The 15,022-nt window shown below is 41.4% G+C and overlaps 1 protein-coding gene across 29 annotated transcripts in view; it reads right to left on the reverse strand.

Annotated features, from left to right (window-relative positions):
* Positions 1 to 15,022, reverse strand: part of LOC138738811 (rho GTPase-activating protein 6-like) — a 564,699-nt gene that overhangs the window by 292,389 nt on the left and 257,288 nt on the right. The window contains exon 1 of one of the 29 annotated variants that reach the window (XM_069889784.1): positions 3,350 to 3,827. The exons of the other annotated variants lie outside the window; for them this stretch is intronic. Within the exon in view, the coding sequence (XP_069745885.1) occupies positions 3,350 to 3,475 (126 nt within the window). The 5' untranslated portion in view covers positions 3,476 to 3,827. Of the gene's footprint in view, positions 1 to 3,349; positions 3,828 to 15,022 lie in introns of those variants that run through there. 29 annotated transcript variants of the gene reach the window in all.

Genomic DNA, 15,022 nt, shown 5'->3' on the forward strand with positions numbered 1-15,022 from the left:
AATAACAGCTTGGCTCCAATATTGTTATTAAAACAAAACTCCAAAAACAACATGTAACTTGGGTAGGAATACAACTTTAAAAAAAACACTACTTTTAGAATTTATTATTCAATTCTACAAAGTATAAATATAAATTACTACTAAAAAAAGCTAAGTATAAACCTTGACCTCCCCTCTCCTGTTTATTCCTCCCTCATCACTAATAACACACAGGAGCTCACCAACATCTTCACAAACATTACAAACTTACGAGTTAGGGACAGGAGTAGGCCACCTGGCCTCTCAAACCTGCTCAACTATTTAATTTGATTGTGCAATATCTGATTTTAATATTAGATTTCCATTATCAATGTTCACCTTTCACCCTTTTTAATCAAGAATCTATCGCTATCTAAAAAATATTCAAAGACTCTATTTCCACTGAAGAGGAGACTTCCAAAGACTCATGACCTTCTGAGCAAAAACAATTCCCCTGATCTGAAATGAACTTCCCCTAATTTATAAAATGATCTCTTGCACTGTATTCTCCCATGAGAAAACATTATCTCCGTGGACACCTTGTCGGGACCACAGTTTAGAGACCTCCCATTACCAGGCATTGAGGGACTGAGACCAAGGGGAAGTCCCATAAACAGAGAGGGGAGAAGCGACAAGATACCACAGGAGTGGTAATGGTGTATTTAGAGAACAAATGTAACAATGTACATTGATGGGAATGTGTAGAAATGGTTGACATTATGGGTGTGAATAATTTTTTTGTGAATAAAGTCTATTTTGGGGGAAAAAAGCTGCTCCTGAGCCCCAAGTGCCATTTTCCCCACACACATCTTTACCCTTGCCTGCAAACCCAAATGTTTCTGCCTTAGCTTTAAACTCACAAATTCTTGAGTTTCTCTCTTAAAGTCACTTGCGCACATTCAGCTCATTCACCAAGTTTGACATCTTCCCTTGACAATAATTGCACCAAACTACGGTTCAGTAGACAAAGCTCAGCACCCAGGAGCACCCGGGCAACTTCCATAAAGTATATCGTGGCAACATGAACAGGGGGCAGAAAATCTGAATGTTATTCAATCAAAAAAGGGTCATTGATAAATTGCTGCTTTCATTATTTATGCAGTCAAAAGACTGAAAGTAAAGAGTAACAATGATGAGTGGGGTTTATTGTTCCATGTAACAAAGGGCAGCAAAGATAGAAAACTTGAGTCATTTGGTCCAATTCCCAACCGAAACTCCAATAAAGTTAAACTGAAAATTTCATTTCGTGTACTCTGGTGGCAAAATATATTGTCATACACTCAAGTTAAAGAAAATAAAAATAAAAAAATGAGTAATTCTGAAATAGAAGCACTGAATGGAAAACTATTTATAACGGTGGAGGAAACTATTCTGTCAAAGTGTCCACCAGAGAAAATAGAGGCAAAAAATGCTGGAAACATTCAGCAAGTCAGACATCGTCTGTGGAAAGAAAAACGATTGAGGTCGGAGACCCTTGATCATTATTGATGTTAACACTCTGATGAAGTTCAGTTTTGATGAATAATCTCGCTCCCTTTACATAGATGCTGCCTGACCTATTGAGTTCTTCCACATTTTAACCCAAGTTAGAATGTCTAAAGCATTTGATGGAGAAGACCAAAGTTAGACAGATTACTTTAATTTCTGTCAGATTAATGTTAGATATAGAAATGTATAAAGTAGATACATTTCAGAATTAAAAAGGTGAATCTTCTTGAATAGATGAATCATTTTACACACTGCAGCATCTGGCATCTGTGGAAATTTCTACAAGTTGTTGCCATTTATTTTGTATTTAAGTATTAAACTTTGAATGCAATATAACACCCCCAGTTTTATTGGTTCCAAAAGGGAATATTTTGTCCATTCCACTCATCACTAGCTGCTTTGCAGGAGAGAAGAGTCCAACAATATTTCTAATACTGTACATGAGTATGTAAGGGGGCAGGGGGAAGAACATCCCAGTAAAAGTTTTGCATCTGGTGTTGTAAAATCTGGCGCACACTGCAAGCACCTGGATTGAGAGATGGGCAGCGCTGGGAGAGTATCCAGGCTGACAGCAGGGTGGTGCCAAAAGACATAGAATTGAGGTAGGCAAAACTGCCACGTTTGAGTAACCGGCACCTATCCAGTCCAGCAGAAATGATACTGTGTTCCAGACATTAATGAGCTCCTCTTGCTGTGATGCTGCAAGGTGGAGATTCTACAATTTGGACAGTGCTTTTAACATCGCAGAATCATCCAAGTTCACACGACCAAGACCAAAGACTACTGCCAAGCACCCCTGAGGATACAGCAGAACTGCTAAACAAATAATTGGTCTAACAAAGATTGTTTTCTATTTGACTTGTATTTGACATTTGTTTAGCAGCTCTGCTGTTCAAAGATCAAAAAGACTTCCGATGGAAACCGGAATGAAAATTATGAAAAGCACTCCTCAAGTTGAGCAGCATTTGTGAAGATAAAAAAAGTTGACGTGAAGGCTGTTTCTCATTCCACCCAAGCTGTCTGATCTCCTGAGGGACAAAGCACGCCTTGGAAGGAGGTGGGAGCAGCCGTCGGGCCAAGAGGGAATATTAGAGCTGAAGTTGCTCGCCAATTAAATACAGAGATGATCCAAAGGGCAGAAGCGCGGGTATCTCAGGGGGGGGGAACTAGGAGGCTGAAGTCTCCGGAGAAAGGAGATGGGCCCAGAGACACTGCCCAATTGGTGACAATGGGATTGATTGTTTCAGTCAAACTCAAATGCCCTTTTACTATTGAACTTGTTAAAGAAAAATCCAAGTTGCCATTAGCACCCGTCCCAAACCAGCTGCCACTTGACACGAGAAAATCCTTCCCTGGACAGAAGCAAATCTCATTGGAATGGATTGGGTGTCACGACTCACGTGTGGGCCATAAAGGCGATCGGATGGACCAGGAGGGACTCGGCCGGGAAGGAGTGCAGACTCGCATAAGGTTGCGGGAAGTATTTCCCTTTGCCCGGGGTTGGTTTGCTCACAGCGACGTCTGTGAAACATCAAACTCGCAGCCCTGTTCAGCTTCTAACGAGCAAAGCGTGACTCGTTAGCACTTTGCAAGATTTTGTTTAAAACACACGGGAAACTTTTTTTTTAAATCACAAGCTTTGAAGTTTGCGGTGCTGGCCTTTGCATCAGAGAAAATAGTCGACGTGCAACATGAACTGTCTCTTCCATGGCTGCACATTGAAGTTTGTGGTCATGAGTCGAGGATACCCAGGTCCAGTTACAAGCACACATTCTCAAACGTGCATGGAGACACGGCTTGGGATCGTGTTTGAGAACGAGAGAGACAAACAGAAACGGCTTACCACGCAAAGGGCCGCTTTCTCAACAAAGACAAAGTCTGCCATAGTCGATGCATGGACTGTCCACATGCACCAGCCCTCCCTCCTTCGCGGTCTCGGTGCACTGATGGAAATGGTATGTGTGTCCATGAACTTTCACATGCCGGAGAAGGAGATTCCAGGCTCACGCCTCGTCAGCAGATGCCACCGATCATATCAGGGACATCCTTCACTTCGCTGTCAGCTCTCAGGTAACTGACAAGCGCTGCTCGCAGTCCAGGCTCAGTCTACAGGAAGATCAACTCCTCGCCGTGAAGGTGGTTCCTTCTGGGGAGGTTTTCAACTGACGACAGACTCGCCGAGTCACTGGCACGTCGGCGGACCGAATCCCATAACGGGATCGCGGTCGCTGAGCGGATAAGTCAGCTCCAGGCGGAGTGCGGGAGCTGGCCCGTCCACACCGGCGCCTCGCTCTTCCCCCCTCGCTGATGTGATGAACAACGGGTGAGGATCGGCTGGCCATTTCTGGCAGCCCCTCGTGCTCCAAGCAAACGCGGTGACCTGCAAACTCAACAGCACTTGCAGTGGATGTTCTTGGATTTGATGGTCTTGAGAGAGGACCCGAATTTTCCAGCCCGGGACGTTTCTTCCAAGCAGCGTCGGCCGAGAGCGAGGATCCGTGGGCTGAGACCCAGTTTGGGGCCAGCAGCTCCCTCCTTTGTGGCTCCGATCCTTGTGCGTCGAAGGGGTTGGGGGGTTTCAAATCCCACGCCAGGCACAAGCACACAATCTCGGTTTGTCGCCCTGGGTCTGCACCGTGCTGTGGGGGTTTATTTTATCGGCTCTCTTGGGTGTTTAAAATAACGATCAATCTAGTAGCATCAATGGATATTCACTGAAGAGAGTGACTGAGCTCTCATCATTCCTAAAATATTCTCAGCAAAAACAATCTGCTGGAGGAACTCAGCAGGTCCAGCACCATCAATGGGAGAAAAAGAATGGTTCAGGTTTCAGGGAGGAACCCTTCATCAAGACTCATCAAGTATTAAAGTATTATAAACTTGCTTAATTTGGTGAATTCTTATATTAGCATTGGTTCTAGGAAAAGGTGAATATTTGGTGCACCTATTGGCCACAAAGGCAGGGATATAAATTTAGTACAGTAACAGGCCCCTTCAGCCCACCAACTCGTTATGCCCAATTAGCCTACAATCCAGTACCTTTGGAAGGGTGGAGGAAACCCATGCAAACACGGGGAGAAGGTACAAACTCCTCACGGGCAGGGCGAGATTCAAATCCCAGTTGCTTGCGCTGTAACAGCGCTGCGCCAACGGCGAAGAGGACATTCACTCTCTTATGTCTCTGCCCAAGACATTATGAAAAAGAAATGAAACACGAAAGTCTACAGACGCTGTGATAGTAGTAAAAACACAGAAATGCTGGAGGAACTCATTCGGTCTTGCAGCGTTCAAAGGAGGTAAAGATATATTACTGACATTTCGGGCCTGAGCCCTTCTTCAAGGAGTAAACAAAGAACAGGAAGGCAGAAGGCAACATGAGAAAAATTGTTTTCAGGACCCAGGCATTACAAGGTTAGCATTTATTGACCATCCATCCCTAAATACCCTGGAGAAGGCAATGGTGATGATGCTCCAGTGGTACTTTTTCCTGGGGTCTGCTGTGCTGAAAGACTCGGAGACGCATATTTATTTATTACTGTCACATGCAACAATATATAGTCAAAAGCATTTTTGTGTGCAAGCAGAGTTGTTACAATCCAGCACCATTTTGCAGAAAAAGAAAGGAAATGAAAAAAGTATTTTCAGAGACAGCAAGTGATCAAGGATCAGGGTGCGTACTCCAAGATGGTAGCCTCCTGTATTCAGCTGTCTATTCTCCATTGAAGCTCCTTGACCTTTGGTCCCAATTACTCCAAAGCTGTTGAAAGCTGTCAGCATCTCCACTCTCCCTCAGAAATTCTCAACCCATGGTCAGAATTCCTAAATCATCAGAATTAATCAGATTCTGCAGCTTACCCAATGCCATCAGCTCTCGAGTTGATCACCCTGAACCTGTAGGCAACTGTGCTCCCATACACCTGCTGCCCTTGCTCTTCTCCATCTCAGAGCAGCCTGGGCAAATGAATGCATTTTGCAGATGGTACAAATAAAGTCGCTCCATGCTGACGGTGATGGGGTACCCATGAAGCGGGTTGCTTTGTCATGGATGTGTTGAGTTTTTTTGAGAGTTGTGGTGATACACTCATTAAGGCGTGTGAAATGTTTTCAGGCACACTCCCTGATTTGAGCCTTTTGGATGCTGGAATGGCCTTGGAAAGGTGATGAGACACTTGCCACAGAATAGCCAGGCTCTTGTGTTATCACCATGGTAAAAATGTGCCTGGTCCTGTGGAGTTTCTGGTCAAATGATAACTTTCAGGATATTGTTGGTGGGGGACTCACATCATCATTTTCTGAAGCTTTTTCTCAAGGATGATGACTTTTAAATGACAGTAAGTGCAAGACAGTTTTCAAAAGATGGGTCTAACACACTAGCTAGCTAAGGGGCAAGAAAGCTCACTCAAGTATTTTATCCTGACAAGATTATAAAGAGAAAGCAATTGATTAGCTTGTGTCACTGTTTTGCACACTGACAGTGTTTGGGAGCACTGGACTCGGGTGCTTGGCATGCCTTCCATTTTAGGCTATTCGCCACAACAAAAAAATTGTGAAGACAAACTCACAAATGAAAGCTTTCCAAGTGGATGTTGTGCCTGCAGCTAGCCTATTGCAGTAGGAAAGTGCAAAATGGTAATAATCCAAAAGAAGGTCAGGGAAAATAAATATCAAAGGACATCAAAATTAGTTCAAAGAGTGGCCCAGTGAATGCAGGTAAAGGGATTATTCCAAGTTTCCTTGTGACTATGTTGCTCACACATTACTTTTCTCTGTAAACTATTCTCCAGCACTTCCAGATTCTGCCATTCATCTTAACACCAAGGGCAAGTTGCAATGGCCATTTAACGTACTAACTGTAGTCTTTGGGGTATGGAAGGGAACCTGAGGGAACCCCCATGATCACAGGAAGGACCTACAAACCCAGGATTGAGACCAGGTTACCCAATATGAGAAGCAGCAACTCTAGTTTTACAGCTACCTGTATATTGTTAAGGAGGGAAATTTGTACCCAATGAATCAAGCACATTTTAGCATAGTTGTACTTCTGCAAAACAAAATGCTTCCATTTTCTATCAAACTGACTGTCCTCGAAAGCAATTCACATTCATATGTGAATCAATCAAAGGATTGTGCTATTGCACAAGAACTATAGTATATGACTCCACAACTAGAAAGACATTGATCAGAGTTAACTCAAACAGGACTGGCACCCACCAGAAGGATTTATAATGATTTCCAAATTGTACGTAAAACAAAGACATATTTTCAGTAAAGTTTCTTCAATTTTCCTTGAAGGTAACAGACACCTTGAACAATTTGATTGCACATATGCCCTTTAATATTAAAACATAGTTAAGGAATTTTACAGAAGCAGCAAGAGGAACAGGAACACCTTCACTGAGGAAGGAGGATAGGACACACACATTGCATAATAGAATCCCAGCATGGAGAAGGTCATTCCAACAGCATCAGTTTGGTAGAATACCTCCCCAACCTCATTTATTCCCCTAATAAAATGCAATTCTTTACCATTATGCATGTGTAACATTAGTCTTTGAATGTTACTACTGTATTTGGTTCCCACATGCATTCAGGCAGTGGAGCCAAGATCTCAATCACACAAATCACAGTTTTTGCCAGTCACTTCTAATCCCTTGTCCATAGACTTCCTGCCACTCAAAATCATTCACGAGTCTGCTATAAAATGTCCTCCTAATCTTTATTGTGTATTTCTACAGATGTGAGGTGGAAGGTGTATTGACTGGCTGCATCATGGTCCGGAATGGAGCACCGATACCCCTCAGTGTAAAGCTCTCAAAGGTAGTGGACGCAGCCCACTAATCACAGGCAAAACCCTCTCCACCTTCAAGAACATCTACAAGGAACACTGCCATCGGAGAGCAACAGCAATCATGAAAGATCCACACCACTTAGCACTCGCTCTGTTCTTGCTGCTGCCATCAGGAAAGAGGTCTCGGTGCCACAAGACTCATACCACCAGGTTCAGGAACAGCTGTTACTCCTCCACCATTAGACTCGACAACAAATTCAATCAGGGACTCATTTAAGGACTCTTACCTCTGCACTTCATTGACTTTTTTTCATTTTCCCTGTATTGCACAGTTTGTTTACATACATTCTGTTTACTGTTCTTTTATTTGTTTATGTGTATGGTGTGTCATTTTTTTTTGCACTACCAATAAGTGGTAATTCTACCTCGCCTGCAAGAAAAAGAATCTCGGGGTTGTATATGATGTCATGTATGTACTTTGACGATAAATCTGAAATCTTAATCAGTTAGTCAACATAACCCAAGTCCCTCATCCCTGGTGTGTTTCAGAAAAATCTCTATCTTCTCTAAAGCCTTCATAATAATAATTAATCATCTTGAGGAAAATTGCTCTGTCAGGTGGTCCACTCAGTCAACAATCAATGGTGGACAATCAACGGTCTTCGGGTAATTCAACCTCAGATCAGCAATCACTGACATGATGTTCCTCAAGGCTAAAGCCAATATTTTATGTTTAGTGTAACTTCCTTGTTTCCTCTATTAAAGCCAAGGATTGAAGGCTTGAGAGAAAAGTACATCTAAATACAAATGTTTCTTTAATGGCAGAGAGAGTGGTAGGGAGGCAAGGAAGCATCATAAAAAGATATTCTTCGCCTGAAAACTGCCAAACCAATTTTTTGAATCCATAATTTCCAATACTGCCTTTCAATCTACTTCGAATTTCTTTGCTGATACAGGTATTTGTGTCAACATCCTTTTAATTAAACATACAGAGCAGGAAATAGCAGCATAATTACTATCCAATTTCAGGTATTTCCTGCTTTTCAAAAGTTTGCTTTATGCCAATTTTATGAAAGACCTGTTTTCGCTAACCAAAAGAAATCCAAAGTGGATTTTTGCTTTTACAAAAAAAGGCTAAAACCAAAAATAGCTTTTAGCATTTGTTTTACAGCGAGCTGTTATAGAGGCAGTGCACACCTCAAACAGCGAGAGTGGTGCTGCTAAGCTCCTTCCCCAGGAACTACACTCAGACCTTCAACATCAAGGCAGGCAGACATAGAAGAAGGTGTAGACGTTAGTGACCTGCCTGCCCTGGTGGATTTAGACAATGAGATGTTAATACAGTAGATGACCCTCTTCCTTTCTCTCCTACACCCCAGTCTCCTGTCCCTCCCACCACCCCAACCTCCGACGACGACACAGTCTAACATATCATTATCATCTCTCAGCCTTCCAGTGTGCTCACTGTCTTCCCATTTCTGGTAAATGAAACTGCACTGTACATAGATTATTTCAACTTTATATAGGCTGTATATTTATCATATCATTCCACTTTTACTACATGTTAGTGTTATTTTAGGTTTTATGTGATACTTTGGAGGTTATTTTTTGGGTCTGGGAATGCTCAAAACAAATTCTCATATAAATTAAAAGGAATTGTTTCTTCATTTTCCACCGTTTCATCTTACGAAAGGTTTGATAGGTTATGCTCTACTTTTGGTCACCTGTACAAGATAAATTTAATCTGTACTTCATCAAAGAAAAACCTTCCACTGCAGAAGGAAATATTCCTTGGCACATTGAAACCTGTGCCGTCATGCTGGGAAGGATCTTCCATAAATTCTCAGTCTGAGTCTCTTCACAAGCACGATCATGCAAATTTTGAAGATAAGAACTTTAACTGTTCATTTTTAAAAGTGGAACTTGATTGTAAAGACAAGAAGGATATGCTCAGATGGGGTGTGGGGAATGTGTGAAAGGCAGATTGAGGTGAGGCGAATATTGAAACATTGAGGCAGTCAGAAAATTGATGCACACAAATGTATGGCCAGTTGCAAGCAATGACACTAAATGAGAAAGGATTTACAAAATTTTGCCATGTATCTAATCTGTACAGCCGATAGGATCCTTCAAGTTGTACAAATAGCTGCAATAGGAATTCACATCTAACATGTACGAACTGGAGGAGATTTCAATGGGCAACATACTTGTATACAGGTAAGTGGAGATATTCATTGATATAACACCTCTCTTAATGTAGTACACTCTTATTTCAATCTAGCGTATCTGATATTTGATCATCATTAAATGTATACTGTTATCAAAAGGTATAATTTAGGAATGCACTCTTCTCGTCAAAACATTATTGGGATAATGCCCATAAAGTGTTCTTCTGGCTCATGGCTTGTGAATATATGAAATTTACCCACCCATCTTCTTTACTGCTTTTTAAAAAATGATTATCTCATATATTGAGATTAGAAATGAATGTTCCATCGGTAACTGGCTGAGAGAGAGAGGAGAAGCAGGGAATCTTTCAATACTTGTTCCTGGGCAGGTGGGCTTGTAGATTCAAGACAGGGAAGATAATTGACAAAAAACAAATGATGAGATTTTCTTTTTTGCAGCAAATTGTCTTGAAAGCCCTCCTTTCAAGGGCAGAAGAACATTTTCAGAGTAAATTTCAAAGTAGAATTGGTCATATACTTGAAAACAAAAAAAAATTGTAGAGGTACTGGGAAACAAGCACAGAATGAGATGAATTTCAATTCTTCCAAAGGGCTGTGCAGTGAGATTCTAAGAATTATTACTTCAGAATATCAATATCTTTTTCCCTGTGGTCAGAACCTAATTCAGGACACAGTTAGTGGTTTTTCATTCTGAGGGTTGACTGTGAACAGCCCAAACATTATGGGATGCTATTATTTCCCTCCATCCCTTGCCCAAAAAAGGCTTTGCACCAGGGAAGGCAAGTTTAGCTGGCAGATCTGAGTAGGCAGTAAGGGTGAGGAGGAGAGGGGGAAATGGGAAAGTTACATGTGAGGCACCTGGCAGCAAAGGTCCTAGAGTGTGTGTGAGAGAGAGATTACCTGAAAATGAATATGCACTACATAATGCATGGAAAGACATTTTCCCATTCACTCTATCAATGTAGAGATGCAGCGGGAGGGAGGACTGGACCCAGATTTGCAAGAGGCATGCTCAGGGATGGGGGACATTAGGAGATGAGGCACTGGGGAGAAGATTGTGAAATATGCAATTGCATTGTGGGATTGAGTGGGTGATTTGGGGTTGAGATGTGCACTCCACCAAATGGCTTCCAGTACTTGTTTCTTACCTGATGCATTATGTAAGGAAATGGAGCTAATTGGTCTTTACATTTAAATTTAGACATACAGCAAGGTAAAAGGCCCTTCTGGCCCACAAGTTCGTCCTGCTCAATTACATCCAATTGACCTACAACTCCCATACATTTTGAAGGGTGGGAGGAAACCCACGCAGACACAGCGAGATCATAAAAATTCATTACAGACAGCACCAGATCGAATCCGGGTCACTGGCAGTGTAACAGCATTTCGCTAACCATGCAAAGAGAGTTGATTTAAAGTCTTGGGTAATGGTTGAACAAATGGGGCCCAAGGCACCATACATTATAGCCTCCCAACTCAACATATGACCTATTTATTCTCTATTTTCTGTTCATTGACTAATTCTCTATTGATGCGAATGTATTTCCTCAATAATGTGGCATCTAATTTTGTTTAATAATCTCTGATGTGGCATCTTATCAAAGTCCAATTCACTAGTTCTCCCTCATCCATATGGCTGCTCTAACATCAACAAATTTGCAACAAATTTGCCAATAATAATTCCCCTTCCTAAAATCCATGTTGACTCTGCCCAATTCTATTCTTATTTTCCAAAAGTTTTTTTGCTGCAAGAATTTGGAGAAAAATATAAACTCTTATCATGATATGAGGCTGATACACCATGAAGTGATATTGTGGGGTTATTTCTTATTTATCTAAACTCAAGAGAATACAGGCCCAGCATGCAAAAATGCCCCTTATATGGGAAACTCACTTTCAAAGGAATCAATTTAGTAGACTTACATTTTTTTTCCCCACACGTTGCCACAGTGTTGATTAGTTTGCTTTATTGCTGAAGAACAGTTACCCCCAGGAATGTTGGCAGTTATATTGCATTGGTTGCTATGTATTTTCATGTTGGGAGATGTATATTGCAACCTAATTACATGAAAAAATGTTGCCTACAATTTATAAGGTTTGGTAATCAGCCACATCCTGCCAGACACTGTCAGGGTTGCATCATTATCAGAAGAATTGTAAAAAGGAAATGTACAACTGTAAAACTGTAAAAATGTCTTACAATGGAAGGAAAGTCACTGGTGAAACTTCCTGATGAAAGTCTTTGACCTGAAACAGTTAACCAAGACTCTCTGGGATTTTTTCTTTATAATCAATACTGCCATATTCCCTCCTCTGTAACCTGCTCAGTCTTTCCTGAACATCTTGTATCCAGGGATATTTTTTTTTTAAAAACTATTCCTGCTCTTTATTAAGCCAGGTCCCTGTTATGGGCAAAAGATAATATTCCTATGGAGGTTAATGATGTTTGCAGTTCCACACCTCCACTTTGTTGATTTATATTCCTGATATCTCTTCATTCCAAAATGTGTAATAATCATTTGTAGCCTTGAAGGGTATCTATTCTTTCAAATAAAGTATTTCAAATATTTACATCTCTCTCTTCATTTCCAGCCTGAATGTTGGTACCCTTTTCTACTTATAAACATCTTGAGGTCTGCTGCCTGAGGAAACATCAACTTTTAAGTTTCAATGAAATGCCTTAATTTTTTTCCAACTCCAAGGATGATCTGACGTATTGTCTCCTTTGACTCTTCCAGCATGTGAATCTACAGTGCTCCAAGAAAACCTGCTTTCTTTCCCCCCCTCAGAAAGCAAAACACCACATGGAGAAGTCTTAATGAAACTCTGCACACCTTCAGTAAGGTTTCCTTACCCTTGTACTCCAACACTCTTGCAATAAAGGTCAACATCACATTGATCTTCCTTATTGTTTTCTAGACCTGCATGTTTATATACCTCATGAACTGATGCACCAAGTTCACGCTGTACACCCACATTTACTAGTTTCTTATCACTTGCAATATGCTCTGCTCACTCGAGCAAATACCTCACATTTACCTCCAATTTGGCACCTTGTTGGCCTCTCCCTATGCTACCTTTCCTTCACAGAATTGGTTTCTAAAACATGCCCTCTCCTCTCCTCTAATTTAATCTGCAAACTGTCAATAACAAATGGAAGGAAAAGCTTCTTTTATAAATCTCATCTCTTACAACTCCAGGACATTTAGAAGCACTCTCCAACAAATGAACTTCAGATGCACAGATGACGTAATGTAGCAGCCAGTTTAAGGACAACAAGAGTCTAGGCATAAATGACCAGGTTTACATTCAGGCAATCCCCACTGAATAGCTGCTTGTAATTCAATCTCTCATCAAAAAGATCTCTGGGGTCTCTGTTGACCAGAGGCATAAATGGACAAGCCATTAATAAGCAACTGCAATGAGCTAGACATACACTGAATATCCAGTGACAAAAGGATCACATCCCTCACAGCTTCTACACCAGCCATTCTCCACAGGGTCCATAGTTCCCCACCAACCCCCCACCCCCACCCAACTTCCCCTGGGGCCTACAGCATATTTAAGTAAAAGCTTTGTTTTATTTTTGCCTCACGTAACAAATATTTTTATTTGTTTTTTTTTGTAGTTGGTAGGAGAGAAGTATGGAAGAAATCAAAACTTAACTACTACACAGGGAAGGGGGCCCATAAACGTTGAGCAGAGTCCTAAGGAGGCCATAACCAAAACATTATTTCTGAGGTTCAAATCAGAACTCTAATGGAACTTTCCCACTCACTTATCTGGGCACAGTCAGAGTAACATCCAATTAGACTCTTTGCTTTACAGCAGTATCACATGCAAATATTAATATAAACCACCTTACAAAATGAATAAAAAATTGTGCAAGAAAAAGGCAAAGTACGGCAGTATCTGTGGTTCAGTGTTCATTTAGGAATCTGATGGCAGTGGGAAAGAATCTGTCTTTGTCCTGCCAAGTACTCGCCTTCAGGCTCCTGTATCTTTTTTCTGATGGTGGCAGAGTGAAGAGGGCATGGCCTTGGTGGTGGGGGTCCTTAACGATTGAAGCTGCTTTCTTAAGACATCATCTTTTGTAGATGTCCTCGATGGAGTGAAGACTGGTGCCTGTGATGTTGCAGGCCAAGTTAATAATCCTCTGGAGTTTTTTCTTGTCCTGAACGTTGGCACCTCTATACCACACAGTGATGCAACCAGCTAGAATGCTTACCACGATGCTATCATGATTGGATCAACATGGAGGCTCCAGGACAGATCCTCGGAGATGTTGACACCCAGGAATTTGAGGTCCTCTTCACTGGTGAGCCATCAATGAGGATTGGTTTATGTTCTCCTGACTTGATCCCACTAAAATGAGCTTTATATTCTCTGCACTATATTACATTGTAGATTCGTCAAACAAGAATATAACAACTGATGATTCAGCAATTATATTGATGCAATAACAAGATGGAAACCTGGGTTCACATCCCAACATGAAAGATGCGGAATTTAAATTAAATTAGCAATCAATTTTTAAAAAAATCAAAGAAATGGGTCCTTTGGCACAGACATCAAGGAGCAAAGGGCAGTCATCAGAAGGGTTGGAGAAATTCAACAGGTCACGCAGCATCCAGAGAAAGCAAAAGGCAGTTGACATTTCAGGTCTGAGATCTTCTTCAGGCCAGAAAGTTCAACTGCTTTTTACTTCCCATGGATGCTGCATAACCTGCTGAGTTTCTCCAGTACTTGGGCACTCTCCACTAGACCCCAGCATCTGCAGATTTTCTTGTATACCCCCAGATGGCCAAAGGGGCCTGTTTCTATACTGCACTGTTCTATAAAAGTATTGCTAGATTATTGTAAAAACTCATTTAGTTCAGTAATGTCCCTCAGAGCCCTGGTGTGCAAAATGTGACTCCAGAGCCACAACTTGGTGAATCCATAGTTCAAAACCAATTTGGGAAAGACAATAAATACTGGCTTTTATTTTATAAATCTCAACAAGATGCTGTTGACAGTACTTGCCATCCATTTGATTTCTCCTAAGGAAAAGACCATAGCAAACCTTAACTGACCCTTTCCCCTTTGTAAAAAGGGGGTCAGATCTTTTGGGTGTCAACACCCCCAAAATAAAAGGAAGTCCCTTCAAAACAGAGAAGAGATGTTTCTTCAGCCAGAGAATAGTGAATCTGTGGAACTGCTTGCCACAGATGGCTATGGAGGCCAACTCATTGGGTATATGTTTAAAGTAGAGGCTGATTAAGTTCTTGATTAGCGGGGGTATCAACCGTTAATGGTCGAATTGTATCTAAAAAGTGAGGTCTTCCAAAACATTTAAGTTGAACAACTTATTTATCCATTTTAATAGTTTTCGTAGCACTCACCACTACTCCTATAGGTTACCTGAGGAAGAGACCATAAGACTTTGGAGCAGAATTAGGCCATTTGCCCCACAGAATCTGCTCTGCCATTCAAATCATGGTTGTTGTATTTTTACTTTCAATCCCATTCTCCTGCCTTCTCCCCACAACCTATGACG

Source organism: Narcine bancroftii, chromosome 7, assembly GCF_036971445.1.
Source record: "Narcine bancroftii isolate sNarBan1 chromosome 7, sNarBan1.hap1, whole genome shotgun sequence".
NCBI lineage: Eukaryota > Metazoa > Chordata > Chondrichthyes > Torpediniformes > Narcinidae > Narcine > Narcine bancroftii.